Here is a 25,253-nt window from a genome sequence, read left to right as displayed (position 1 = left end):
ATTAAAATTTATTGTTTTCATTTACCTTTGGAGCTGCTGGTAATTCGTTGGTATTCTTCGGGGCTTTTGTACCTTGCGCAAACTTCGAATGTGGTTCCTATTGTTACCAAAACTAGCAACGTCAGGAGAACGTATATGTAAGCCATATCCAGCGAATCAATTTCGTAAACCGGTTGATCATTTTGACAATTGATTTCGATGACTTCACTTCTCAATCCTAAATGCTCATACTTTTGCGAGTAACAATCCGAAATTCCTTTCAACAATCCTGATGTACCATTTCCCAATCCGTAATTGGCTTTCGATATGTTCGGACACGTTTCTTGCACGCAAATCCCATGTCTTAACCGATCGTGTCTGTAGAACCTAGGCACAGTTATCACTTCCTAACAACAAATATGCTTATAATAATATTGAGAAAATGAAAATTTTTGCTATACTTCAATAATTTTCCAGGTTTTCGATATATTTTCTTCGTCATTTGGAGCGAGCTGAACTGTTGCGTAACAATATAGTGAATCGGTTTTCAGAGTTAAACATCTATCAAAATCATCCAAATGGAATAGAGGTGGCATAGACATATATTCCAGTTCTAAAATGAAGTTAAATGTATCAATAGTAAATTGATTTTATAAGGTTTTTTTGGCTTAAAAGTAGAAATTACAAACGTTTACAAGATAAAGAAATTTACTTAAAATGAATCAGTATAGAAATTTTTATGCACATACAAACGGAAACATACTAAATAAAACAATTTAAGATTTTGACAAGACAATAAACTGGTCAACATTTTTTTCGTAGTGTCAAAATTAACAGTAATTAATTTAGTGACACCTGTCAGTATATAATTTTAGAAACACCAATATTATCAATAATTTATTAAGATTTATTCGATTTACCTGTGACATTTGGAAATACTTTGATTGGTTCCATGGAGTAAACTGAAGCTGCACAAAATGCAAATAACAGTAGAAGGTGCAACATTTCTGATTGCACCAGTAGTTATGATTTTTATTAATAATATTATTGTATACAAAAATTGTATGTTCCTTTTGATTGCGATAATATTTGCATATTTTGAATTGAAAATTACACTTTTTTCTGTAATTTCTTAATTTCAAACTTTTTTTAAAAGAGTGAATATAGTGCACAACTTTGAGATGAACTAACTGGAAGAGACTGCCACTATGGATTGAGGTTGTATTTAGGAAAAAAAAAACGTATTTAAAAACACAATTAGTTTCCACACCGACCAAAATTAAATATATCTATATACAATCAGATCAAAGATGAAAATGGTACGCTGATAAAATAATCTTCAAGATACAACAGATTGTAATTTTATCAATGACTATAAATAAGAATCCTATTTATAGTCTGTTTTTCCGTGTCTTGTTTTTTGCTTTGACGCATAATGACTGACGTCATTTTGCGTCTCATTAAAAAATGAATGCACCAAACGCTGATTTACATAATGAAGAATATGTAACCAAAGCAAATCAATTTTATGTTTTTATTCTAATAAAAAAAAATTCTAATAATAATAATCTTTATTAGTCACAATTGTAACCAAAGGGCTATCAACCTAAGTCTTTCCGCCAATATATATTTCTAAATTTATTGGTTTTTAGCTTTGCTTTCGGTTTTCTTCTTGGTAGATAAAATCTCTTTCTGAATCGCTGATGCCGGCAATTCTAGAAGCAAACAAACGATTGTGCCCATCAAGAAAGATATTGTGATATCACCAAAAACCCATCGAACCTACAAAAAAATATTTAAATTCTATATAAATCTTCACGCTTAAATTCACCAGTGATCTGTGAGTGACGTGATGCAACGTTCTCGTTACACCAATATTCATCCTCTGGATATGCATATGCGTTAAATACACAGCGAAGGTAAGTCTGCCTAAGACATGGAAAGGTCTCCAATTAACGAAATTTAACATTGGACCTACAAAATAAAACAGAGATCAACAAATTGTTTGTTCTTAATTGGGAATAATTACGTCCTTGTCCGAAGATGAACATGATTATACCTATAAGAATGGGCAGACCGAAACTCAATCTGAAAAAAGCATTGTACAGAGCTGCATTCAACCTAAAGAGAATATGTTATAAGTTTTCGATGATAATTATAGAACTTTAGCACCTGGTAGTAGAGAAACCATCTTCGTAGAATGGCGCCGCGCTGAGTATCGTTCCAATAGGAGCGACCCATGAGTAAATGAACCAAATCGTGTACCAAAACTGGTATACAAAGATTACTAACATTTGTTCTGAGATATATAAATTTGTATTATATTACCTTATTTAAAGTAATTTTAACCTTCTCTTTCCTCCATTTGTGAATGTAAAAGCCCGTCGCTAATCCCATAACGTAACATGATATGTGATGGTGAGTGGCTATGTACAAAGAATGCCAAAATGGTAAATTTAAAAACAGGTTGTACAAATATCTAAAAACAGGAAATATGAAAACGCATATATATTGATAAACAGTATTTGCTTACTCCGGATAGCTTCGAAAGACTATGTCGTACGCATTGTAATAGTGTTGAGCGAAGGTTACCAAAATCCCGGTAACAAAAAGGGATACAAATATTGTATTTGCTTTCCGCGGATTATTGATGACCACCATCATTACGAACAGTCCAAAGACGAAGAGTTGAGTATCGGCCGATAAATACCATGTATGCGTCATGCACTGCAAAAGCACATGTTGACATTATTATAAAAATTAATTCTTGAAACATCATCATACAATATTCTGCGTATTATATAAATTGTTAATAAATAAAACGCTCAGCAACCAATTTTCTCTGCAATTTCGAAATTCGGAATCTACGATACGATGGAAGAACGGTCCATTTCCCGAATGTCTTAACCAAGTCGCCGCGAAACCTAACATCGCCAAATGTATAGGATATAATCTGAAATACAACATAAAAATGGATGAATTGATGAAGAATAATGAAGAGTATATTACGTAGTGTATTAAGGTATTTAACTGAACCCTTTGCGGACGGAGGTTTCTGAAGGTCGAATGCATTTTTCATACGTAAAGGATAGAACGGATATATCCGCCGCTTGTCCGCAACTTGTATAAGAAATTTACATCATGATGACTAACACAAATTGTCACAATGTAAAGTTACAATAAGTTTTATGACAAAAGTATATTAACAATATTAACAACCAAACCAAAGTAGCAAAATATTTATAATTTTCATATCTGTATAAAATACAGTCATATCTCGATTAACTAATAGGGTGCGTTAATTTTGACAGTAATAATTGTTAATTTCACTTCTGGTTTCTTTTAATATTCCCCAATTACAATCAAAAATATATTTCGATAATCGAAATTCAAAATTAAACAAGAAATAGCGTACCTTAATAGTCGATTAAGTATTCCCGTAAATATGACAGATACATTCATCTTCTTATTCTCGAACATCTGACAGAGGTGAAAACTCAAGAGCAAAGCGGAAATCATGAATGAAGTTTGCATGATCAGATTTCCGTTGCTCAAAAACATATTCAACGGATCTAGAGTAACCTGCAATACAAAAATAAAACTGTTCGAAACTCGTGAACAAACCTAAAAAAACTTAACATTTTCTGCATATTGTGGATTGGCTATCGGTCCAACGAATAGTAACACACAGCTGTGAACCATGACAACGAAGAACATATTGAAAACGCGAATGCCTTGGATAGGAGCTAACGCTAATCCATCCTCACTTGTAATCTCGCTGCCCAATCGCTCCAAGTTCTTCGTCAACGAAAAAGCCGTTAACAATTTCCTTACTTGAAAATCGAATCAATAATAATCACATATTGCAATTTATTGTTTTCATTTACCTTTGGAGCTTCTGGTAATTCGTTGATATTCTTCGGGGCTTTTGTACCTTGCCCAAACTTCGAATGTGGTTCCTGTTGTTACCAAAGCTAGCAACGTCAAGAGAACGTATCTACGTCAAAAAAATATGTTTTCAATAATATATTGGATGCAAACATGATGTAATTAACATACATGTAAGCCATATCCAGCGAATCAATTTCGTAAACCGGTTGATCATTTTGACAATACATTTCGATGACTTCACCTTTTAAGCCCAAATCCTCATACTTTTGCGAGTAACAATCCGAAATTCCTTTCCACAATTCCTTCGTGCCGTTTCCCAAACCGTAATTTGCTTTCGGAATGTTCGGACATGTTTCCTGAACACAAATCCCATGTCTTAACAGATCATGTCTGTAGAACCTAGGCACAGTTATCACTTCCTAACAAGAAATATGCTTGCAATAATAATATCGAGAAAATGAAACTGTTTGCTTTACTTCAATAACTTTCCAGGTTTTCGATACATTTTCTTCATCATTTGGAGCGAGCTGAACTGTTGCGTAACAATATAGTGGATCGGTTGCCAGAGTTAAACATCCATCAAAATCGTCCAAATGGAATAGTGTTGGCATAGACATATATTCTAGTTCTAAAATGAAGTTAAATGTATCAATGGAAAATTGATTTTAGAAAGTTTTTTGGTTGGTCTTTCAAATTACATACGTTTACAAGATAAAGAAATCTAAGATACAAATTAACATAAAATGACTCAGTATAGAAAGTTTCATGCACTTACAAACGGAAACATAGTAAATCAAAGAAAATGTATCATAGAATGTAAGATTTTGACAAGACATTAAACATTTTTCGAACTGCCAAAATTAACTGTAATTATTTTAGTGACACCTGTCAGTATATAATTATTATCTCTGACACGTATAAAAACACTTTTATAAAAATCGACCATCATTTCTAAACCTATTTGCCACGTAATCCAACATTGTCCTACGATCAATTTGTTTATAACAAAGAAAATTACTCTTCAACGCAAGTTGACAGCTGTGATTTCGCGACTCAACATTGAATTATATTATTATGTAAGTGATGATGTATATCAATATACTGAAAATGATTGTATATAGTACAAATATTTCATATTTGCTGCCTATTTTTTGCTTATTTTTGTGCATAAAAGTATGGGAAAACGCCCAATACCTCATATAATTCAAATTTAAAGTCAATTTAAAATCATTCGATTTACCTGTGACATTTGGAAAAACTTTCATTGGTTCCATGGAGTAAACTGAAGCTGCACAAAATGCAGATAACAGTAGAAGTTGCAACATTTCTGATTGCACCAGAAGTTGATATTTTTAATAATAATATTATTGTATACAAAAAAAAAATGTTCCTTTTGATTGCATTAATATTTGGATATTTTGAATTGAAAATTACACTTTCTTCTCTAATTTCTTAATGTCAAACTTTTTATAAAAGAGTACACAATTTTGATATGAACTAAGTGGAACAGACTTCCTCTATGGATTGAGATTGTATTTAATAAAGAAACGTATTTAAAAATATTACAATGTCGCAATTAGTTTCCAAATATATATACTGAGATCAAAGAAGAAAACGATACGCTGATAAAATAATCTTCAAGATACAACAGATTGTAATTTAATCAATGATTATAAATAATAATCCTATAATAAATAGTCTGTTTTTTGCTTTGACACATCGTGACAAACGTCATTTTGCGTCTCATTAAAAAATGAATGCAACAAAATTTTAGATTGTAATCCATATGTTGAGAAACGCTGATTTACATAATGAAGAATATGTAACCAAAGCAAATCAATTTTATGTTTTTGTTCTAATAAAAAAATATATTTCTAATAAATTTATTGGTTTTTAGCTTTGCTTTCGGTTTTCTTCTCGGTTGATAAGAGCACTTTCTGAATCGCTGACGCTGGTAATTCTATAAATAAACAGACGATTGTGGCCATCAAAAAAGATATTGTGATATCACCAAACACCCATCGAATCTAGAAAAAAATAAAATAATTAAATACTGCATAAAACTTCACGCTTAAATTCACCAATGATCTGTCACTGACGTGATGCAAAGTTCTCGTTACACCAATATTCATCCTCAGAATATGCAGATGTATCAAGTACACAGCGAAGGTAAGTCTGCCTAAGACATGGAAAGGTCTCCAATTAATGAAATCTAACAATGGACCTACAAAATAAAAGAGATCACAAAATTGATTGATTTTTCTTTATTGGGAATAGGTGTTATTACGGCCTTGTCCGAAGATGAAGACGATTATAACTATAAGAATGGGCAGACCGAAACTGAATCTGGAAAAAGCATTGTACAGAGCTGCATTCAACCTGAAGAGATTATGTTATAAGTTTTCGATGATAATTATAGAATTTTAGCACCTGGTAGTAGAGAAACCGTCTTCGTAGAATGGCGCCGCGCTGAGTATCGTTCCAATAGGTGCGACCCATGAGTAAATGAACCAAATCGTGTACCAAAACTGTAATACAAAGATTATTAACATTCGTTCTTAGATATGTAAAATTATATTATATTACCTTATTCAAAGTAATTTTAACCTTCTCTTTCCTCCATTTGTGAATGTAAAAGCCCGCCGCTAATCCCATAACGTAACAGGGTATTTGATGGTGAGTGGCTATGTAAAAGGAATGCCAAAATGGTAAATTCAAAAACAGGTTGTACATCAATCTAAAAACAAGAAATATGAAGTAACTTATATATTGATAAACAGTATTTGCTTACTCTGGATAGCTTCGAAAGACTATGTCGTACGCATTGTAATAGTGTTGAGCGAAGGTTACCAAAATCCCGGCAACAAACAGGGATACAAATGTTGTATTCGCTTTCCGCGGATTATTAATGACCACCATCATTACGAACAGTCCCAAGACGAAGAGTTGAGTATCGGCGGATAAATACCATGTATGCGGCATGCACTGCAAATACACATTGTTGATATTATTATAAAAATAAAATATTGAAACATCATCATACAATATTCTCCGTATCATATAAATTGTTAATAAATAAAACGTTCAATAACCAATTTTCTCTGCAATTTCGAAATTCGGAATCTACAATACGATGGAAGAACGGTCCATTTCCCGAATGCCTTAACCACGTCGCCGCGAAACCTAACATCGCCAACTGTATTGGATATAATCTGAAATAAAAATGAATTAATAAAGATTGATGAATTAATGTAAAATAATGATGAATAATGAAGAGTATTGTATGGTCAATTACTAAATTGGACATCTATCGTACCTTAACCATTTGCGGGACGACATTTTTGAAGATCACATATTCCAAGTTACTATGTCTTAATTATGTGGTGGCGTATTTCGATGAAATAAGTTGCGTGTCTGCATAACTAACGTGAAAGCTTTTAAAGTCTAAAAAGACCACTGTGTTATAACAATGGCGTTACATGCGTAAAGAATAAGACGGATATATCCGCCGCTCGTTCGCAACTTAATGTACGTTATGGTGAGCAACGCAAATTGTCTCAACGTAAAGTTGACTTATACAATAAGTATTATGTCAAAGTTACAGTTATCTAGTTCTTCAGTGATATCTCGATTAATGAATAGGATGTGTTAATTTTGAGTAACAGTTGTTTCCCGCACTTCCGTTTTCTTTCAATATTCCTCAATTACGAAACAAAAATATAATTGGATTATCTAAATTCGGCAACTGTCCTATACAATAATTAAACAAGAAATAGCGTACCTTAATAGTCGATTAACTATGCCCATAAATATGACAGATGCATTCATCTTCTTATTCTCGAACATCTGACAGAGGTGAAAACTCAAGAGCAAAGCGGAAATCATGAATGAAGTTTGCATGATCAGACCTCCGTTGCTCAAAAACATATTCAACGGTTCCAGAGTTACCTGCAATTCAAAAACAATGCTGTTAAGAAGACGTGAAGAAACACACATAAAAAGAACTTAACATTTTCCGCATATTGTGGATTGTCTATAGGTCCCATGAACAGTATCATGCAGGTGTGACACATAACAACGAAGAACATATTGAAAACGCGAATTCCTTGGATGGGAGCTAACGCTAGTCCATCCTCACTTGTAATCTCGCTGCCTAATCGCTCCAAGTTCTTCGTCAACGAGAAAGCCGTCAACAATTTTCTTACTGAAAATTGGATTTATTATAATAAACATTTATTATTTGTATTCTTACCTTTAGAGCTGTTGGTAATCTGTTGATATTCTTCTGGGCTTCTATACCTAGCGGGTGCTTCAAATACAGTTCCAATAATCACCAATCCAAGTAACGTAAGCATGATGTACCTAATACAAATTGAAATTGATTTTATTAATTATTAATTGAATAAAGCGAACTTACATGTAAATTATATCCGGAGAATCTATTTCGTAAAAAGGTTGATCATTTTGGCAATTTATTTCAGTTACTTCGCCTCTCAAGCCCAAATGCTCATACTTTTGCGAGTAACAATCCGAAATTCCTTTCCACAATTCTGATGTACCATTTCTTAAGCCGTAACTGGCTTTCGGTATGTTCGGACATGTTTCCTGCACGCAAATCCCATGTCTTAACCAATCGTGTCTGAAGAACCTGGGCACAGTTATCACTTCCTAACAACAAATACACTTAAAATAATAATATCGAGAAAATCGCAACATTTTTGCATTACTTCAATAATTTTCCAGGTTTTCGATACATTTTCTTCGTCATTTGGAGCGAGCTGAACTGTTGCGTAACAATACAGTGAATCGCTTTTCAGAGTTAAACATCCATCGAAATCATCCAGATGGAACAGAGGTGGCATAGAATTATATTCCAGAACTAAAAAGAAATTAATTTTGTAATAATAATTATATATAAAAAATATATATTAAATCATGTATAATTAATGTAATAATTTTGGCTATCAACGAAAGCGTTTATGGCTTTATAACTGATAATCAAAAGAAGTTAGAGAAAGAAATCTAACTTACAATGATTAAATTTAGAATTTAGTTCATAATAAAAAAAGTAACAAAAGTTAAATGTGAAAATGTTATTAATTATTTTGGTGACATCTTTGATAAAAAATCAACAAGCCAAGATCGGTTGTATGCTCTTACCTAGCGTTTATAAACTACTTCGCTACGCGATTTAATATATTTGTTTATAGTTGTCCTACTACCAAATTGTTTATAACATAAAATTAACATTTTGACGTAAGTGACAGCTGTCATTTCGCATCTCAATATTAGGTGTTAATTATATTAGTGATGATGTATTTCATATTTGCTGCCTATTTTGGTTTAAACCGATGTTTTTCTCATTTCATCAAACTATTTTCTTCGTTTCCCGTTCAATTGATGCGATAATTTAACTAGAAAATAGAACAAATTAAAATTGCTCGATCTGTAAATTATTTATTGCAATATCAATCATCTTTTCTATAATAACTTCATTTAATGACATTGCAATTAATGTCTCAAGTATAAAATGTAAGTGTACGTGCTTATTATGCAATTATCTTGTACAATTATTTAAAAAAAAAAATGTCACCTGGTGTTAATTATTCATTACATTTAATTTAGTTACAAAGTTTATTGACAATTCTAAATGAAATTTGTATAAATAGTAAAATGTGTAGTAAACAGGAACTTCTCGTTGATTCATATATCGAATAGAAATTTAATTGATTATAAATTACGAGTTGTAACTTTTTTTCTGTTAACCATTTATAATTTCCAAAGAAATGTTGAGTTACATAATTAAGACAATAATTATCTTAATTAATTAATTTGAAGATCTTCAACAACAACAGAACAATTAAACATTATCTTTCGTTCATAACTTACATAAGAATTTTTAATGAATGTACGTTTTTCTTATTATTTTACATTTTTCTTTATGCAAATACGTTTTCATCACGCAATGTTCTTGATACAACATTCATTCAACGTATTCATAAATATCTCTAGAAAACCTTCGACAGAATATAACATCAATAAATTAGATAAATCGATCAAATTATCACAATTCAACACTTTTTCTTATAGAAAAAAAAAATAGTGAATTATAGATTTAAACAATGAATGTTTGGAAGCCTCTCCATCTATGTTTGTTTTGGTGCAAGTTTATACAAATTTAAAAGATATGGAGAGAAACGAGCCTCGAATAATAAATAAATTTGACATAGTTCAAGATTTTTTTTTTGCTTGTCGTTTGATCTTGCCTCCTTCGTAATTTACTTACTTAATCCGTTATGTATACTTCAATTTCTTCAACATTTCTCTTTTTATTCTGACCTTACTCGTATATCTTAATCTACTTTTAAAAAAAAATAAAGTTTTAGATATAAATTTTGTATTTTTTTTTAAATGAGCTATTTTACTATATAACTTAATTTTTATTTGAGAATGTATTAAATAGAAATATTTGTGAAATTTTTATAATTTGTTGTTTTCATCAGCCACTAATTATATTAACAACAAATACAAGTCATATTTGTTATATTGAATACTTAAATTTACGAATTTCATTGAGAATATTATAAGTAAACATAATGATTTTTAAATAAAAGTAAGGAAATGCGTAAAATTTTTCAATCTTTGTGTAAAGTCCAATGTTAACATGTATTATATCTATAATTTCTTAAGAGCTATTACAACGTATGACTAGTACACTTCATTTATTGCTATCTCATTGAATTTAAATTAAAAGTGAATTTCAAATTATTCGATTTACCTGTGATATTTGGAAATATTTTGATTGGTTCCAAGGAGCAAACCGAGGCTGCACAAAATGCAGATAACAGTAGAATGTGCAACATTTCCGTTTACACCAGAAGTTGTTATTTTTATTCCTTTTGATTGCATTAATATTCAGATATTGTGAATTGAAAAATACACTTGTTTCTCTTAATTTCTTATGTACACAGTTTTATAAAAGAGTGAATATAGTGCACAACTTTGATATGAACTAACTGGAACAGACTGCCACTATGGATTGAGGTTGTATTTAAAAAAAGAAACGAAATATAAAAAGAAAACTCGAATTACAATGTCACAATTAGTTTCCGTAACGACCAAAAAAAATATATTTTCACTCCGATCAACGATCAAAACGATGAGCTGATAAAATAATCTTCAATTGAATTGAGGATAACATTTCAGAAGTTCCCGTAAGAGTTCGAATTCTTCGTTACAAAGTTTCATGATTTGGCCAATAGAATTTAAAACAGTCTCATAATGCAAATCTAAGATAAACTAATCTGTATCAAAGATGAAACATATTCGTTCAAGGCGCTTTTATTAAAACGTTAATAGTTCTTGAAAAGAAGTGCTTAAATGGAGTTTGGCTGCAAAACATGAAGTAGAAATGAGTTAATTCAGGATAAATCTAGAAAACCTAATTAGCAACTAAGTAAAAAAATATGAATATAAATATAATAATAAATTGAAGAAGTTCCTGCCAAAAAATGTAAACAAGCATAGCTTTAAATGTTAATGATCCTAATTTAAGAAAAAGTTTCATTGTTAAGTGAAATGCACATAGAGGGCCGATAACAACAATTGAGCTGTAACATAACAAAATAGGTCTATCTTGGATGCCGTTGTTACGGCAACGAGAAAAGTATTGCCATTGCCCTAAATATTTCCAAGGATGGTTACAGATGTCACGGTTTCTTTCTGCTATTGCGTAACGCACGTATTTGTATTTTTCTTGATTCGTGCATTTATCTAAATGTAATCGTTTTAACTAGAAAATGGTAACTCTATAATAAAATTGGAATTGAGACATTGCTCAAAAGGGTCTAAATCTGTGGTTCAATCCTTCTAAGCCCAACAATTCTGGATAATACAAACAAAATAAAGTAAGACGAACCTTTTTACAAGGAAGAATCGACAAAGATTTTTTTTCTAAAAATTGTGTGAAAGTGACTGTTCTTCGAATAATGTGATTTCAGTTTGGCAGAAATAGGTGTCAATTAGAAGAAAATATTCATATATACTCAAATAAAAAATGACGAGAATCACCAAATAAACTAAATTGATACAATTATATCTTTTTGTTTAATTTATGTTGTATTAACACTAATTTTTTTTATTAATAAATTTCATCACTCCGCTCTGCGAACGCTTTGCGACATTTAACATTTTTCACAGACAACGCAATTTGTTTGTAAAATAATTATTTCTACTAATTATTGAACTACTTATTTAATAGAAGATAAATATTCAAGTACAGTGTAAAGTTCAAAGTTAGCATGCACCTATGAACTAACATCCTAATCTGTTGTCCCGTTATATAGAAAATATGCCTCAAAGTCAATTATATCTTCAGAATTATCTATCAGAATTTGACTTACCTGTAATATTTGTTAACACTTTTATTGGTCCTACAGAGTTAACAGACGCTGCACAAAATGCAGATATCAGAAGAAGGTGCAACATTTCAAAAAAATGCGCCCGCACTAAGAATTCTATTAGTAGTTTTTAAACACAATACTTTATTGTAATTAAATAATGTATTGAAACGTAATATTTCTTCTAGACGACAAATTTAATAATTTGATTGAGAATTGAACAATTATACCAAATACTCATTTATGAATGAAGCTACAAAAGTGTAGTGCGTAACTTAGATATGTACTAACTGGAGTAAGTAGACTACAAGATGAGAGGTATATATAAAGCAACAATTATATAATGTAAATTAATAAGAAGGCAAAAGAAGCAAAGTTCATTATATTTAATTATTTTTTAATCCATTGCTGAATCATCGTGATTTAAAAATGTTAAGACTTTGAATGTTTTAATAAAATTCAAAATTACCGCGGATTACCGCTTGTAACATTCTGTATATGAATATCCGGATTACCAATAGAAATATGTGCGTAACCAACTTTACAAACTTTTACACGTCAAATGACGTCATATATGTCAATGTACGTCAATTTCAATCCGGTTTTTGGTGCTAATAACAACAAATATTGCAAGTACCAATTAGGGGTAGAAATATTGCAGTAACAACAAAAAAGAAAATCAAATATTCACTTATGTTTTAATTTTAAAATGGATCAAGAAAATTCTGTAATTTACGGATTAGAGTTCCAAGTATACAAAAAAAAAACATCATTCTGGTATGTTAAATAACTTTTCAATGTGTTTCAGGCAAGGGTATTGACTCCCCAGTGGGCTGAAACTGAAAAGATTAGATTCTTCATTGGCACGCAATCATTGAAGCAAGCCAAGAATCAAGTACACCTAGTAGAATTTGATGAGGAAAACTCCACATTGAAAAATTTAGTCTACTATCATTCCTTTGGGGAAATCTGGAAGTTAAACTCCAGTCCAATACATGCCAATTTACTGTCCAGCTGCTACAATGCTGTTGACAATGAAAATATCACCTGCACTAAGCAGACATCAATATTGAAAGTTCCAGAAGCGGGTGATGTTGATCAGATTGAATCGTTGGAGGTGCAGAATAATTTTCAAATAGCTGATGGGGAGGATATTATCACCAATGAATTTCATCCGAGTGATGAGAACAAGTGTATAACAGTCATGGGAAATCAGGTATTATTAAAGATATATTTGATTTAACTTTAAACAAAAATGATTGTTTTTGTAGGTGGACTTGTGGGATATATCTGAAATGAATGCTAAAAATGTACTGTCCATGAATATGGAGAATAAAAGTAACTCGAAATATATAGCAGGGAAATGGAATCCTCACCAAAATTGTAATCAAGTAAATATGTGTAATCCTATTAGATATTTCACCAAAGTATGTGTAATCAACAGTTCACCACAGCAACTGAGACTCATTTGAAAACTTATGACATTCGATCAGGACAATTGGCTTGGCACATTGATAGCTGCCATGCCCAGCTTTTGAGAGATTTGGATTTTAATTTGAACAAGCAATACCATCTAGCTACGTGCGGCGATGATGGATGCATCAAGATTTGGGATTTCAGACAAACGAATCAGCCAGTGTATTCCAGAAGCGATCATTCCCATTGGTAATTTTCTGATATATCGTTGCTGCATTCGTTAACATGTAAGATTTAAAGGGTTTGGTGCGTGAGGTTCAATCCATTCCATGATCAACTTCTGTTGTCTGCTAGCTCGGATGCGAGGGTGTTAATCTCGTGTGCAGCGAGTGTTAGTTCAGAAATTGCAAATGATACTAACATCTCGGATTACAGCGCCGACTTAACCGAATCGAAGCAAGTGTAAGTTTTGTAATCATATCTTTTATGTTAAATTACATTAAGATTGTTGCAGACTGCAGGATGGTCCCTTGCAATGGTCTGAACATGAAGATAGCGTGTATTGCGCAGAATGGTCACATGCAGAACCATGGGTCTTTGCGTCGTTGTCTTACGACGGAAGATTGTTGATTTCCAGAGTAAAAAAATCATTGAAATATCAAATTATGCTTTAAATTAACTCGAAATTCGTATACAATGTAATTAAGTCTAATCGAAACATCTGAGAATAAACGTGTTATTTATTAAATTGTTTAATTATTCCAAAATCTATAAAAATACTATTGGGATGGGTCTTAATTAAAATGCTACATAGCCACAAGATATAAAATATATTTCCATAACAATTTGTAAAAATCTTACATCAAAAAAATCTTGCGGCTTATAAATAATGACTTTTTTATGCAAGTATTACTTTTTTTTATGTTTTTTTTTTTAAATATATATATATAATTCACTCATTCACATTCACAATTTGTTTCGAAAGTTTGTACTGGATATGACTCACTGCCTATGCCTACAAAAAGAAAACCGAATTATCCCTTCAATGTACAAGCACTAAAATGTTCAATCTGCCCCCGAGCCCAGACCACTTTCCTTCACATTATACAACCTACTTATATATATATATTTATATAAATAATTTATAAATAGATTTCGGACTATAAATAAACTTAAACATATAAAGAACTCAACATTTTGTAGGAAACCTACAGGCACCTTTTGCAAACTCACCTAAATAGCAAACAAACAAACAAAAAAGTACCGTTCGTAAAGACAAGGATCCAGAGACACTGTTGATTATAAAATCAAGAGATTACTTTCGAATAAGGTTTGTTTTTTCCAGCTGCAGCATCTAAACTTTATTTATTTAAATATTCAATGCTCTTCTTTTTTTATTGTTTTTTTTGTTTATATAATTATATCATATCGCCCGGTCTAAATCATTATTTTTTTTTTGTTTAAATAAAAATTACTGATTAACATAAAATTCACACAACAAATGCAACAGAAAGAAAAAAAATATATAGAGGAAACAAAAAAAAATGTATACAATATAAATGTTACATTTAAAAAAAAAAAGAATACAAAGTAAGATTAAAATTTGTTACAATAATATAATCTTCTCTGCCTCATCATCTTATATATTATCACAATATTTTCTTATTTTTTTTTATCAACTTTTTTTTTCTCTATAAATAAATTACAAACTAATAATTTACATCATGTTTTTTTTTTTAATTATTACTTTTCAATATTATTAATATCTTATTATTATTTTTTTCAGATGAACTGCGCAGATGTCAGAAATTAGTTTTTGTTTTAGAAGTTTCACAGATTCGATATTGCACCCATCGATTGATTGTTTGATTGATACACGAACGTTCACGACACTTCGAGAACTTTGATTGGTTGAGGGGAGGGGCTTTGCTAATAAGTTCAGGGCAGATGTCAAATCTGCCCAATGAAGAGACGTTTGGAAAAAGAGAACGAATATGAGAATAGGAACACAACTAAAAATCGTAAAAAAAATATATGTATGTACAATTCCCATTTAAAAAAAATCAAACGATAGATGACTCAATCATAATGTCAATAAAGAAAACGTTTTTGTTTTGCAGTTTTCGCACACTTTAAACACATTTTTTTCTCTTCGCAGATGCGCACAACCCCAAATCGCGTTTTCAATTCCGCTCATCTCTGAGACAAAAAAAGAATTATTATCACAAATACTTATGAATTTGGGGGATGTGTACAAAGTTGCATTATTTTCGTTTTCTATATTTATAATGACTATACAAATTTAGTAGATACATATATACAGTTTTAAAAAAAATGGCCTTGAAATACTCTTAGTAATGTGACAATAAAAAAATTGAATTAAAATTGAATTTATAAAGGAAACTACAAATTAAAATGACTCCCAACAGAAAAGAAAAGAATTTAAAGAAAAGCAATGATTACAACTTAATGTTAGTGTTTTTTTTTCTTCTACCGATTAAAATTTTTAATACTATTTATAGATATTTACAGTTCAATCAATTATGTATGTGTGTATATATATATATGCGTGTATGAGTATTATATAAAGTGTAGGATTATTTTTCTTTAAAAAAATGAACTATTGTTATTTCAAGGCAATTCGATACAACTGTACTTAAAACAACATAAGTAATTGGTAACCTACTTGCAACTATGCTTAAATTAAAAACAAAATTAAAAAATAATGTATGAAAGCTGTTATTGCATAATACACAAACTTGCTCCGCGCGGGAAGTTATTCTTTTTATCTGGAAAAAAAATTATTTTAAAAAAATTCTTAAAAAATCGACCGTTCACATCATAAGTAACAAATATTTTCATCTTTTTCTCATTTTTTTTTTCTCTGGTTTTCATTATTTTCTCTATTTTTTTTTTTGGCGATATCTATGTTATATGGCAGTCCTAGCGTTTCGCTAGTTTGTGTATAAGATGTTTGAGTAAAAGTAGTTACATATCCGTAGTCTTTTTCAAACGCACCCTCACTCTTTAGTCTCTATCCTGTTGTAGTGGTGTGAGGAGTTGTACTTGTTCGTTGACTTCTTCGCGCTTCTTCGGATGCTTTGCGTCGAGGTTATGTGGGGCGTTTCATTGTTGGGGTTGGGCCTCGAGTATTTCCGCCGCGTGTACGTCGTTGTACGAACGTCGGACGGCCTGTGGCTGCTGATCGGCGCGTGCGTTTCCCGCCGTATCATTTCCGTGGGGTTGGGTAATGCTTCACCTGTGGGCGACTCTGAATCCTGATTCAACAATACATCACAAAACATTATTATTATTACATGAAACATCGTCGATGCAAATTACCTCTGATGATCCTCGGCTGTCAACGCTGCCCGTCGAACCCGCCCTCGATAACGAACACTTGCCCCTCGGTGGCGAAATGCAGTTTTTCGTGTGCGTGTTTTGAATCGACCCAAACTGGGACTTCATCCAATGTCTATAACGAATCACATCATCGGTCACTTTCAATAATTTGTATAAAATTGAAGATTTGTTGCAATCGACATTCGACATCTGTGGATTCACTGCGAACGATAATGTGTGGTACGCATGGTCGAATGTTCTTTTCACCTAAAAACATAACAAGTAACAAAGTTGTCTTTCATTTTCAACATAACATAAAATACATAATTCAACAACAACAAAAAATCTATTTAAGCATATAAAAAATGTGGACGTTTAATTATAATCACCCATATCTAAACTTTGTATTCGAAGTTAGCACAATTTTAAAATTTAAATGCCAATTTTAATCATTTCATATTATTATGTAATATTTTGTATTTATGTAATTTAACCACTTTTATGCTTATAGTTAAAGTAAATTAATTTCGTGATCAAAGGATTCAGTAAAAAAACCATATACACCAAATGATTGTTTAACACATATCCTGTTGTGTTGTGTAATAGTTATCTTTATAGTGGGTCAGTTGACAAAGATCAGTTTATCGTTGAATAGGCGAAACAAATAATGTATCGATATCTTCGATTTTATTCTTTAACCTGCATTCAACAAATTTGTCCTAGCATCATAAAACTGTTTTGAGAATCATTTCATTATAGGAGCATTAATTAGATTGTTTCGCAATATTGTGTTTCTGCAAATTATTTACGTAATATTTGGGTGGAATGAGATTTTAATTTGTTTATTTATGATGACGTACCTGCAGAACTCCATAGCTGCTACGACCTATGTCGTTAGTGGGTAAAAGTGGATCTTCTATGCAGAGCAGACTGGGCCTGTGTCCGTCCGTCATGTCCTTTTGCATTTCCTCCTTGGTGATGTAGCGGCCGTCGTCGCGAATACGGATGCCCGTCGACACGTAATTGAACTTCCGACCATACAGCTCGAGGAATTCGATGAGCAAAACGCCCAGGTTGGGGTTCTTGTCAACGTCGTCGGGACGGGGGTGCAGCTGCAGGAAGCTTATGCACATGAGGATCAAGCTATAGCTGGATATGCCACCGGTGAACACCTCGTTGAGCTCCCTCTCCAAAAGGAACTGCTTCAGCACGTATACCAGCTTCGGAAGCACCGGATACCGCTGCATGAACGTCGCTATCAGCTCCGCTGATTTGATACCGTTGCTCATGTTGAACGATATGTCCACTTTCACATCCGTCCTCTTATCAGTTAATTTCACTATTGGCACAGACGCCTTGTCCAGCACTTTTATGTTTTGCTCGTCCACAATACCCTTGTCGAGGAACTTTTTCTCTAACGTCCTCAACGGAAGATCTGCCCATTTACCTATAAAAATCAAACATCAGTTAAACTAATCCATAGTAAATAATTAAACAATGACATAAACAAGCCAATAATTATACCTGATTGATCAATTTGAAAATATTAATTAATAACAAACATTAATACCACGAATTTCACTTTACCAAAATTTTCTTTTAATATAATTAGCGTTCATCCTGGAGAAAGTCATTCACCTTCTCGTTTATTATTAAAATAAATAAGCCCACTTTTCACTACCGGGAAGAGTCGACCTTCTATTTTCTATCATATTTCACTTTTCATCATCCGCAATCACCAGACCAAAATCTTGCTAATAGTCAATCATTTCCACTTTCACTTATTTCGAACAGATTACCATCGACAAGTGTTTCCATGGTAACAAATAGTGAATTAATAAGATTACCATTTACGAAAAGGAAATAAAGGGTAGACGGAAATTCTTTCGCTGGTCATTGGCACGAAGAGAAACAATAAATTGCTCGAGGCAAGACACACGAGATTTACATCCGCATTATAAACAACGCAAATTGAAAGCATTTCTCTTAGTTGAGAGGAACGTGTTTAAGTTGAGAGATCGGGATGCGCTCTTCTCGGTCATTGGCATAAGGAGAGTATCGAATTGAAGAAAAAAAAAAGAGAGAATCGTAAATATACGTAGTAACTGTTCAAAATAAAAAGTGGACCATTATGTAATTAAAATTATGATGAACCGCTCGGATCATTCGAGCGCATCGCGGCGAAACGGGGAGCCGTGTTAGGTGGCTATCTGTATAAATACACCTATAGTCCTGTCTGAGCTCACCAAACCGTATCATTTGAACTAAATCTGAAAAGTAAAAAAGAATACAACGTTAACAGTATAACTCACCTATAACTACAAGATCTATATCACTGGTGGGTAAGTAAAGGCCGGTGCGGTATGAACCAAAAACTTGTACTTTCGCCTCCGGCCATAGGTTTGTAATAATCGTTTTGATTTGGGCTATCACCTCTCCTCTTACTGTGTGTTCCACATGCGTGGGCGACATATATTCGTAAAAATGTTCGATTTCTTGATGCAACCTGCAAAATATATTTATATTAGAAAAAAAACAAAAAAAAAACATTAACATCATTTAAACAAATTTTGCATTCTATTCAATAAGAAAATGTGAAATTATCAGCTAAGTTGCGTGAAAGAATGTTTCATAAAATATCTAACTAAAACGTATTTACTACAAGATAACTCGGTAATCAACGTTTTATGAATCTGATTTACTTGTTTTTGACGAAGTCGTAAATCCTCGTTTATGGTAAAGTTTTTTTTAAAAAACTTTACTTATTCATTTAAACTGATTAGTTAAATAATTAAACTTAGCAGAGCAGTGCGACCGTAAATTAAAGAGTTGATTTTTATCAACTCGTTAATTAGCGCTTCTCTCTAACATCATTACAATATTACCGGTGTAATGATAATAATACAATCGTCCTTTCTTTCCCGTGCTTTTCTTAACACAACAACGAGCGTCTAAACATTTAATATAATGCAATTAGACTAATTAAAGTGTTCGGTGCGATGAGTAAATTCGTTAAGGGAGACTAACTGTGCGCACCAATTAAAATCGCCTCTCGAATGAGCATCGAACCCATTGTGCTCCAATGAGACTTTTCCAAAAGCACAGCAATTGAAAACAACACTAAAAAAATCTATCTCGTCGCATTACGAGAGTACAATATAATATAGTTAAGCAAGAAAATATAGTCGCGATATATTTAGGATACATGTGCGGTATCTGCACACACATACACCGCATTTCACTATTCTAAAACCCGATGGCCTTCTTTGAACGGCATTGACACTCGATCTAATACGTAATTTATTCAGGACACGTTCAATGCAAAAATGCGTATTAATTAAAGTTGATTTGGCAATAAAACTCATACGTTCTGATCTCAATAACATATCGATTCTTCTAAAATCATGTCCATTACACATTACACATTTTAAAATATTACAAACGTTAAATTCGATAATTTCAACATTAATCTCCAAACAGCAATTAATGATACGCAATTGGTGATAGATCAAAGTGTTGGTCGATAATTGCGAGCGTCTCTTATCTCTTTTTTCGAAACATTCAACCAGTAAATAATTATTTTTGTTTTGTTTGCTTCGTTCGAGCGAAAACAGTCCAAATTTTATTTGCAAACGTAAAATTTCGGTGTAAGCAAACCTAAAGTTCATTTCTTTTTCTATTTGTATAAGGTATAATTGAAATACTCGCTGCAAATGGGATAGTATCGCGAAGAATTCAAAATTTATTCAAACCTTATTTTAAAAAAAATACCTATAAAATACATTCAAGGTGTTTTTTTTTTATTAAATCTTGTATATCCGGTTCTGGAAAACACAGAAGGCCGGCTAATTTCTCATTTTGTACAAATGTAACTATGCTAATCTGTTGTATGCACAACACCTTCCCTATTATTCTTATTAATTGTTTGACTTTTAAAATAAAAATATTTGCATTTATAGAATACTATTATGACGCGCGACTATTTTTCTGCTTATTTTATACTTTCAAAGCAGAAGCCGTACGATTATTCAGTTTGTAAGTGTAGTTAAGTAAGAAGGTGGCAATTTTTTTATCATAATACAGGACATTAATGTTCACTTGGCTTCTCATCTCAAAACGCATTTCTGTAAGAAATAATATGCGAATTAGACTTTGCTTGATCAATATTTTATTGTCCTCGCAACCCTTTCATTTCCAAAAGCATCAAATTAAATCAATAAAGTTTTATTGCAAAGTTTCAACAAAGCAACCATTTCTTTAACATAATTTACTCTCATGTCTACAATAAAATATCAATTGAATCTTGGTAACTAGTTGTAAATTCATGGCAACTGGTGAAAAGTCTCAACATTTGGTTTACTGCTAATAAATCAATTTTCAAACATTTTAAAGGAATTTAAGAGAAATCTACACGACCTCGTTTAGCATACAAGTTTCCTTTTTTTTTTTATTGTTCAATTATAATGTAACACACTTTTTTTAGTATTTATTTAATTGTAGGTGGGAAAATCAAAACAAATATATGCTCTAATAAGATTAAAAACCTACACGTGGCATATATTAAATACTAATATTTTTTAATTAATTCGTTTGCACATGCATTAATGGAAAAATTATTCGCACTTTAGAAATTCCTGTTTTAGTTACAAATCAATATGTTTAAATGAATGAGGTCCTAAGTTCACTGAAAATTGCCGACAATCGCACTTTACAAATGCGCCAATAAGTCGAATACTTTTCTGACCCATTAAATAGAAAGTCGACAATCATCTGTGCAGAGCCAACAATTTCAAACACTCACACACTTATATTGTTGCAACTTTCATTAATATTTTATTTTTTCGCTTGCCATAATAATAATGATAGCATGTTCAAGGCAACCAATATTAATATGTATAATGACGCAAAATTTTGCAATATATTAAATATATATATACACATTATATGTGATTTGCATAGTTTATTCTTTTATACTTTATTATTATCGTCAAGGCTGCTATCGAATTTGGTGAAATAGTAAAAAAGAATGAGAGAAAACTGTAGAGCTACGATCCACTGAAAACTAGAGAAAAAAATATTAGGAATAATACAATTGAATTGAAACGAAATTGCGTGATTGATAGCAACAATAAGATACTAGTTTTTTTTATGTTCCACATTTATAAACATTGCTATAAGGTCGACAATCCATTAAGCGAGTATTATTGCATGTACACAATTTAATTGCCATTGCTTTCACATGCATAATACGGTTATTATGGGTTCCTAAGAGCACTTTATATAGGTGCAGAGTGTAAACTCGATCTTTTTAACATACTCGACTTATTGCTTGGAATTTTCATGGAAACAAGAACTCGATCATTTTGATTGCACAATTAGCAGTAACTATGTATCAGTGCTCCAATTGAACTTGAAAATAAAAATAATCACTTATTTCAGTTCAAAATGATAACAGATAGAAATAGATTTACTGAAACCATTAACGTGCATTTCTATACACGTACTTATTTTAATTATAAAACGATAATCGCGATCGTCACAAACATAAGAAAACAATAGTTTTTTTTTTAGTATATTTCTAGTACTATTATGCGCGCACTGCGTAATAATATTTTTAGTGATCGATGATTAATTGCAATTTCTCTCGCGTGCAATATGTGATTAATTCCGACAAGTTCAAATAAACAATCTGGAGAGCAATGTATGAACTTTCTTGTAAATGCATCAACAATTTATTAGTAACAATAATCTAATTGCCACTGCATTCGCATGATTTCTAAATGCAATTTTTGAATTGCAGCCCAGATTCATTAATTAAAAAAATCAACGCAATGCAATATTTTCATAATATAAATTACAAATATTGTTACTAAAGCATGTACAAATTAATTATTTTTAGTGTATCATTGTTAACGAAGGAAAATGACATCGAACTTCTTTTTTTTTTGATAAGTAATGTTAAAAAAAAATGATAAGAATACGATTTAATTGAACATTACTATTTATATAAAGTTATTTATAATATGGAAAGTGATATTGCAAAATTATCATTAAAATATGGTTATTTTTAAATAATGATATAAAAGGTTCAAAGAACAATTCAATATTACTTTGTTAAATGACAAGGATTATGTATTTCTGTAAGCTATATCTATGTAAGTTTAGTTCAAACAATATTATGATTGATTAGATGTAACGAAACAACAAGGCAATAGAAAAATATTATCATATATGAACAATTCAGCTGAAATGTATTTGTTTCATAAATTCTATTTTTTATTATGTTATAGTTATTTTTTTTACTGATCATTTTCAATATTTGTTTACATTAAACGTTTGAACTACTTATTTATAGCAGATGCTTTTTATCACGAAATTGGTAGAAACAATATTATAGAATTTTGAATTTCATATATGGTTAGTATCAAAGCACATACTTGATTCACACTATTGAGTGTATTGATACATTTTACATTATTTTTTTACTTGCAAATACGATTGATAACTTTTGAAAGCTTTTTAACTCTTTAACTATATCAAGTATTATAGTGATATTAATAGAGGCATTAGTATATGCGTACAATTGAATCGAATGTTAATTATGATCGCATTTAGTTGAATTCTATACATTTGATAGTATGAATGTACGTGTTATGTTTGATCGTAGCAAGTGCATAAAAATAAACAATTTGGAGAGTGCGAAAGAGAGGAGACGAGGATTTCGAAGCATGCTGCGTATTGGGGTGAAACAGGTTGAATGGCGGCAAGCAGCGGCAAGGAATAACGTGCAGAGAAAGAGAGGTTGGGAGGCGGCGGCATGCCGTGAAATAGTTTTTACAATTGCGTTTCGCGATTATTTATTTTCTGCACCGTATGTTACAGCACAAGCGAAATGCGGGGAAAAATGTGGAAATACCAAGGCCATCTTTTGACAGCACATGGAGACATTTCTGTGGGTCAAAGTTTGTCGTGTGGGCACGAGAGGCGAGTGACGGAACAGTAAAAAAAAAAGAGAAGAAAAACGTGGTTCGCAGTACGCGCATTGATGGAGCGAGCGCACGTTTTTCTGGTGCGACATTTAGAAATGAGAGGATTCGATGATGTTATTTGCTCTTTTCCCTTTGTACTTGTACTGACCCTATGACGCCTTTTCCATAGTGGTAGCCTTCCCTCCGCCACGGCGTTCCCCCATACTCCTTGCACATCTCCGAATTTTTGTTCCGCACACTGGCCAGAGGATTGTTCATCTCCATTTTCCGTCTCCTCGGCATGAACACGTTGTTCTTGCCTATCTTGCCGTTCGCGTAGTGCTGGCCCTGGCCCTTGTTCACACTGTTCACTGCCTCCAATTCACTGTTATCGTCTTTCACGTTCATATTCTCGAATTCCAGTTCAGTCTGCCATAAACGAAGCCACAGATCTTTGGCTGGACCCTCTTGTTCCGGCAGAAAGCAAGAGATCAACGGATCCATTCAACAATATCCTCCACACCGTATTTCCGTTTTCTAACCGATCGACTTGCTTCACTCTATCATGTGGTTTCCAATGCGGAATCTGCGATTAAAAACTTGACAAAATCACGCTCAAGTCACACCTTGAGGACCGAGATTGATATCAGAAACTGACGTTTGACAGCCGATAGGTGTCGCCAACTGCTGCACTGCACGCTGCTACGCTTACACCATCAACCCCCACCACCAACTACCACCGGCGCCACTCCACATTTTGCAAAGCATGGTCGGATATTCAAGCTTTTCCTTTTACCAATTTCCAACCAACATTCACTGATCATCCTTCCATTTATTCGAACAATCCATTTGACAAATTTTCCATCCTTTTAAATATATTTCACCACCGGATATAGTTAGTCAATCAAATTAATGGCGGCATTTTGAAGCTCTCAAATAATACTTTCCAATTTAACTACAAACTATCAAACTCTACCATCAAAATTATAAACATAATTGAAGATATTAATTTTATTCAATACGACAATCATTCTTATACTGGAAACAAAAATTTAAAAAATAATCAAAAAAGTGGTATACCTGATTGATGGCAGAAAATTACCATAATAATAGAACACTAAATATTACATAAAATAAGAAATTAGTTACAAAATAGTAGTTCAATATATATTATTTTATTAAAAATTAAAATAATCTAATTACCGGATATAGTTCTTTTCTGTGGCGGGAATTTGAAATAAATACTAAAATTTAAATC

The 25,253-nt window shown here is 32.0% G+C and overlaps 5 protein-coding genes across 5 annotated transcripts; 1 reads left to right on the top strand and 4 right to left on the bottom strand.

Annotated features, from left to right (window-relative positions):
- Window positions 1–1,906: 1,906 nt before the first annotated feature.
- LOC108559239 lies at window positions 1,907–5,195 on the bottom strand (the record flags this gene model as incomplete). The annotated part of the gene is made up of 12 exons (XM_017916449.1): window positions 5,111–5,195; window positions 4,347–4,498; window positions 4,039–4,289; window positions 3,867–3,976; window positions 3,619–3,812; window positions 3,395–3,561; window positions 2,764–2,932; window positions 2,513–2,706; window positions 2,308–2,458; window positions 2,152–2,249; window positions 2,009–2,100; window positions 1,907–1,953 (listed from the first exon to the last, which is right to left on the bottom strand). Coding segments are annotated over exons 1-12 (1,710 nt in total), but the record flags the coding sequence as incomplete, so codon positions are not given.
- A 558-nt stretch (window positions 5,196–5,753) lies between these two features.
- Window positions 5,754–6,987, bottom strand: LOC108559238. The gene is made up of 7 exons (XM_017916448.1): window positions 6,914–6,987; window positions 6,662–6,855; window positions 6,457–6,607; window positions 6,301–6,398; window positions 6,158–6,249; window positions 5,952–6,094; window positions 5,754–5,897 (listed from the first exon to the last, which is right to left on the bottom strand). The coding sequence occupies exons 2-7, from the start codon at window positions 6,850–6,852 to the stop codon at window positions 5,754–5,756; spliced, it is 819 nt and encodes a 272-aa protein (XP_017771937.1). The 5' UTR covers window positions 6,853–6,855; window positions 6,914–6,987.
- Window positions 6,988–7,814: 827 nt separating this feature from the next.
- LOC108559236 lies at window positions 7,815–8,732 on the bottom strand. The gene is made up of 5 exons (XM_017916447.1): window positions 8,598–8,732; window positions 8,288–8,538; window positions 8,123–8,232; window positions 7,876–8,074; window positions 7,815–7,818 (listed from the first exon to the last, which is right to left on the bottom strand). Exons 1-5 carry the CDS (start codon window positions 8,730–8,732, stop codon window positions 7,815–7,817), a joined length of 699 nt encoding a protein of 232 aa, XP_017771936.1.
- A 4,105-nt stretch (window positions 8,733–12,837) lies between these two features.
- Window positions 12,838–14,424, top strand: LOC108559249 (protein TSSC1). The gene is made up of 6 exons (XM_017916459.1): window positions 12,838–13,020; window positions 13,078–13,485; window positions 13,541–13,660; window positions 13,714–13,934; window positions 13,986–14,147; window positions 14,200–14,424. Exons 1-6 carry the CDS (start codon window positions 12,979–12,981, stop codon window positions 14,357–14,359), a joined length of 1,113 nt encoding a protein of 370 aa, XP_017771948.1. The 5' UTR covers window positions 12,838–12,978; the 3' UTR covers window positions 14,360–14,424.
- A 2,133-nt stretch (window positions 14,425–16,557) lies between these two features.
- Window positions 16,558–24,694, bottom strand: LOC108559281 (non-canonical poly(A) RNA polymerase PAPD5-like). The gene is made up of 5 exons (XM_017916512.1): window positions 24,165–24,694; window positions 19,340–19,533; window positions 17,888–18,474; window positions 17,028–17,294; window positions 16,558–16,963 (listed from the first exon to the last, which is right to left on the bottom strand). The coding sequence occupies exons 1-5, from the start codon at window positions 24,497–24,499 to the stop codon at window positions 16,706–16,708; spliced, it is 1,641 nt and encodes a 546-aa protein (XP_017772001.1). The 5' UTR covers window positions 24,500–24,694; the 3' UTR covers window positions 16,558–16,705.
- Window positions 24,695–25,253: the final 559 nt, after the last annotated feature.

Source organism: Nicrophorus vespilloides, unplaced genomic scaffold, assembly GCF_001412225.1.
Source record: "Nicrophorus vespilloides isolate i.1.1-1 unplaced genomic scaffold, Nicve_v1.0, whole genome shotgun sequence".
Lineage (NCBI taxonomy): Eukaryota > Metazoa > Arthropoda > Insecta > Coleoptera > Silphidae > Nicrophorus > Nicrophorus vespilloides.
Note: the sequence above shows the minus strand (reverse complement) of the source record. Positions and strands in the feature narration are given on the sequence as shown.

What these genes read in the sequence shown, in the direction of transcription:
- LOC108559238 (XM_017916448.1), bottom strand. Translation starts at nt 6,852, where the DNA reads ATGCCGCATACATGGTATTTATCCGCCGATACTCAACTCTTCGTCTTG. An exon ending in GTCTTTCGAAGCTATCCAGA is followed by an intron (nt 6,608 to 6,661) that starts GTAAGCAAATAC and finishes TCTTGTTTTTAG; the next exon opens with ATTGATGTACAACCTGTTTT. An exon ending in GACGGTTTCTCTACTACCAG is followed by an intron (nt 6,250 to 6,300) that starts GTGCTAAAATTC and finishes TAATCTCTTCAG; the next exon opens with GTTGAATGCAGCTCTGTACA.
- LOC108559236 (XM_017916447.1), bottom strand. Translation starts at nt 8,732, where the DNA reads ATGCCACCTCTGTTCCATCTGGATGATTTCGATGGATGTTTAACTCTG. An exon ending in AAACCTGGAAAATTATTGAA is followed by an intron (nt 8,539 to 8,597) that starts GTAATGCAAAAA and finishes ATTTGTTGTTAG; the next exon opens with GAAGTGATAACTGTGCCCAG. An exon ending in GATTACCAACAGCTCTAAAG is followed by an intron (nt 8,075 to 8,122) that starts GTAAGAATACAA and finishes TCCAATTTTCAG; the next exon opens with TAAGAAAATTGTTGACGGCT.
- LOC108559249 (XM_017916459.1), top strand. Translation starts at nt 12,979, where the DNA reads ATGGATCAAGAAAATTCTGTAATTTACGGATTAGAGTTCCAA. An exon ending in TTTACGGATTAGAGTTCCAA is followed by an intron (nt 13,021 to 13,077) that starts GTATACAAAAAA and finishes AATGTGTTTCAG; the next exon opens with GCAAGGGTATTGACTCCCCA. An exon ending in TTAACCGAATCGAAGCAAGT is followed by an intron (nt 14,148 to 14,199) that starts GTAAGTTTTGTA and finishes AGATTGTTGCAG; the next exon opens with ACTGCAGGATGGTCCCTTGC.
- LOC108559281 (XM_017916512.1), bottom strand. Translation starts at nt 24,499, where the DNA reads ATGGATCCGTTGATCTCTTGCTTTCTGCCGGAACAAGAGGGTCCAGCC. An exon ending in TATGGAAAAGGCGTCATAGG is followed by an intron (nt 19,534 to 24,164) that starts GTCAGTACAAGT and finishes TATATTTTGCAG; the next exon opens with GTTGCATCAAGAAATCGAAC. An exon ending in TATAGATCTTGTAGTTATAG is followed by an intron (nt 18,475 to 19,339) that starts GTGAGTTATACT and finishes TGATTTTTATAG; the next exon opens with GTAAATGGGCAGATCTTCCG.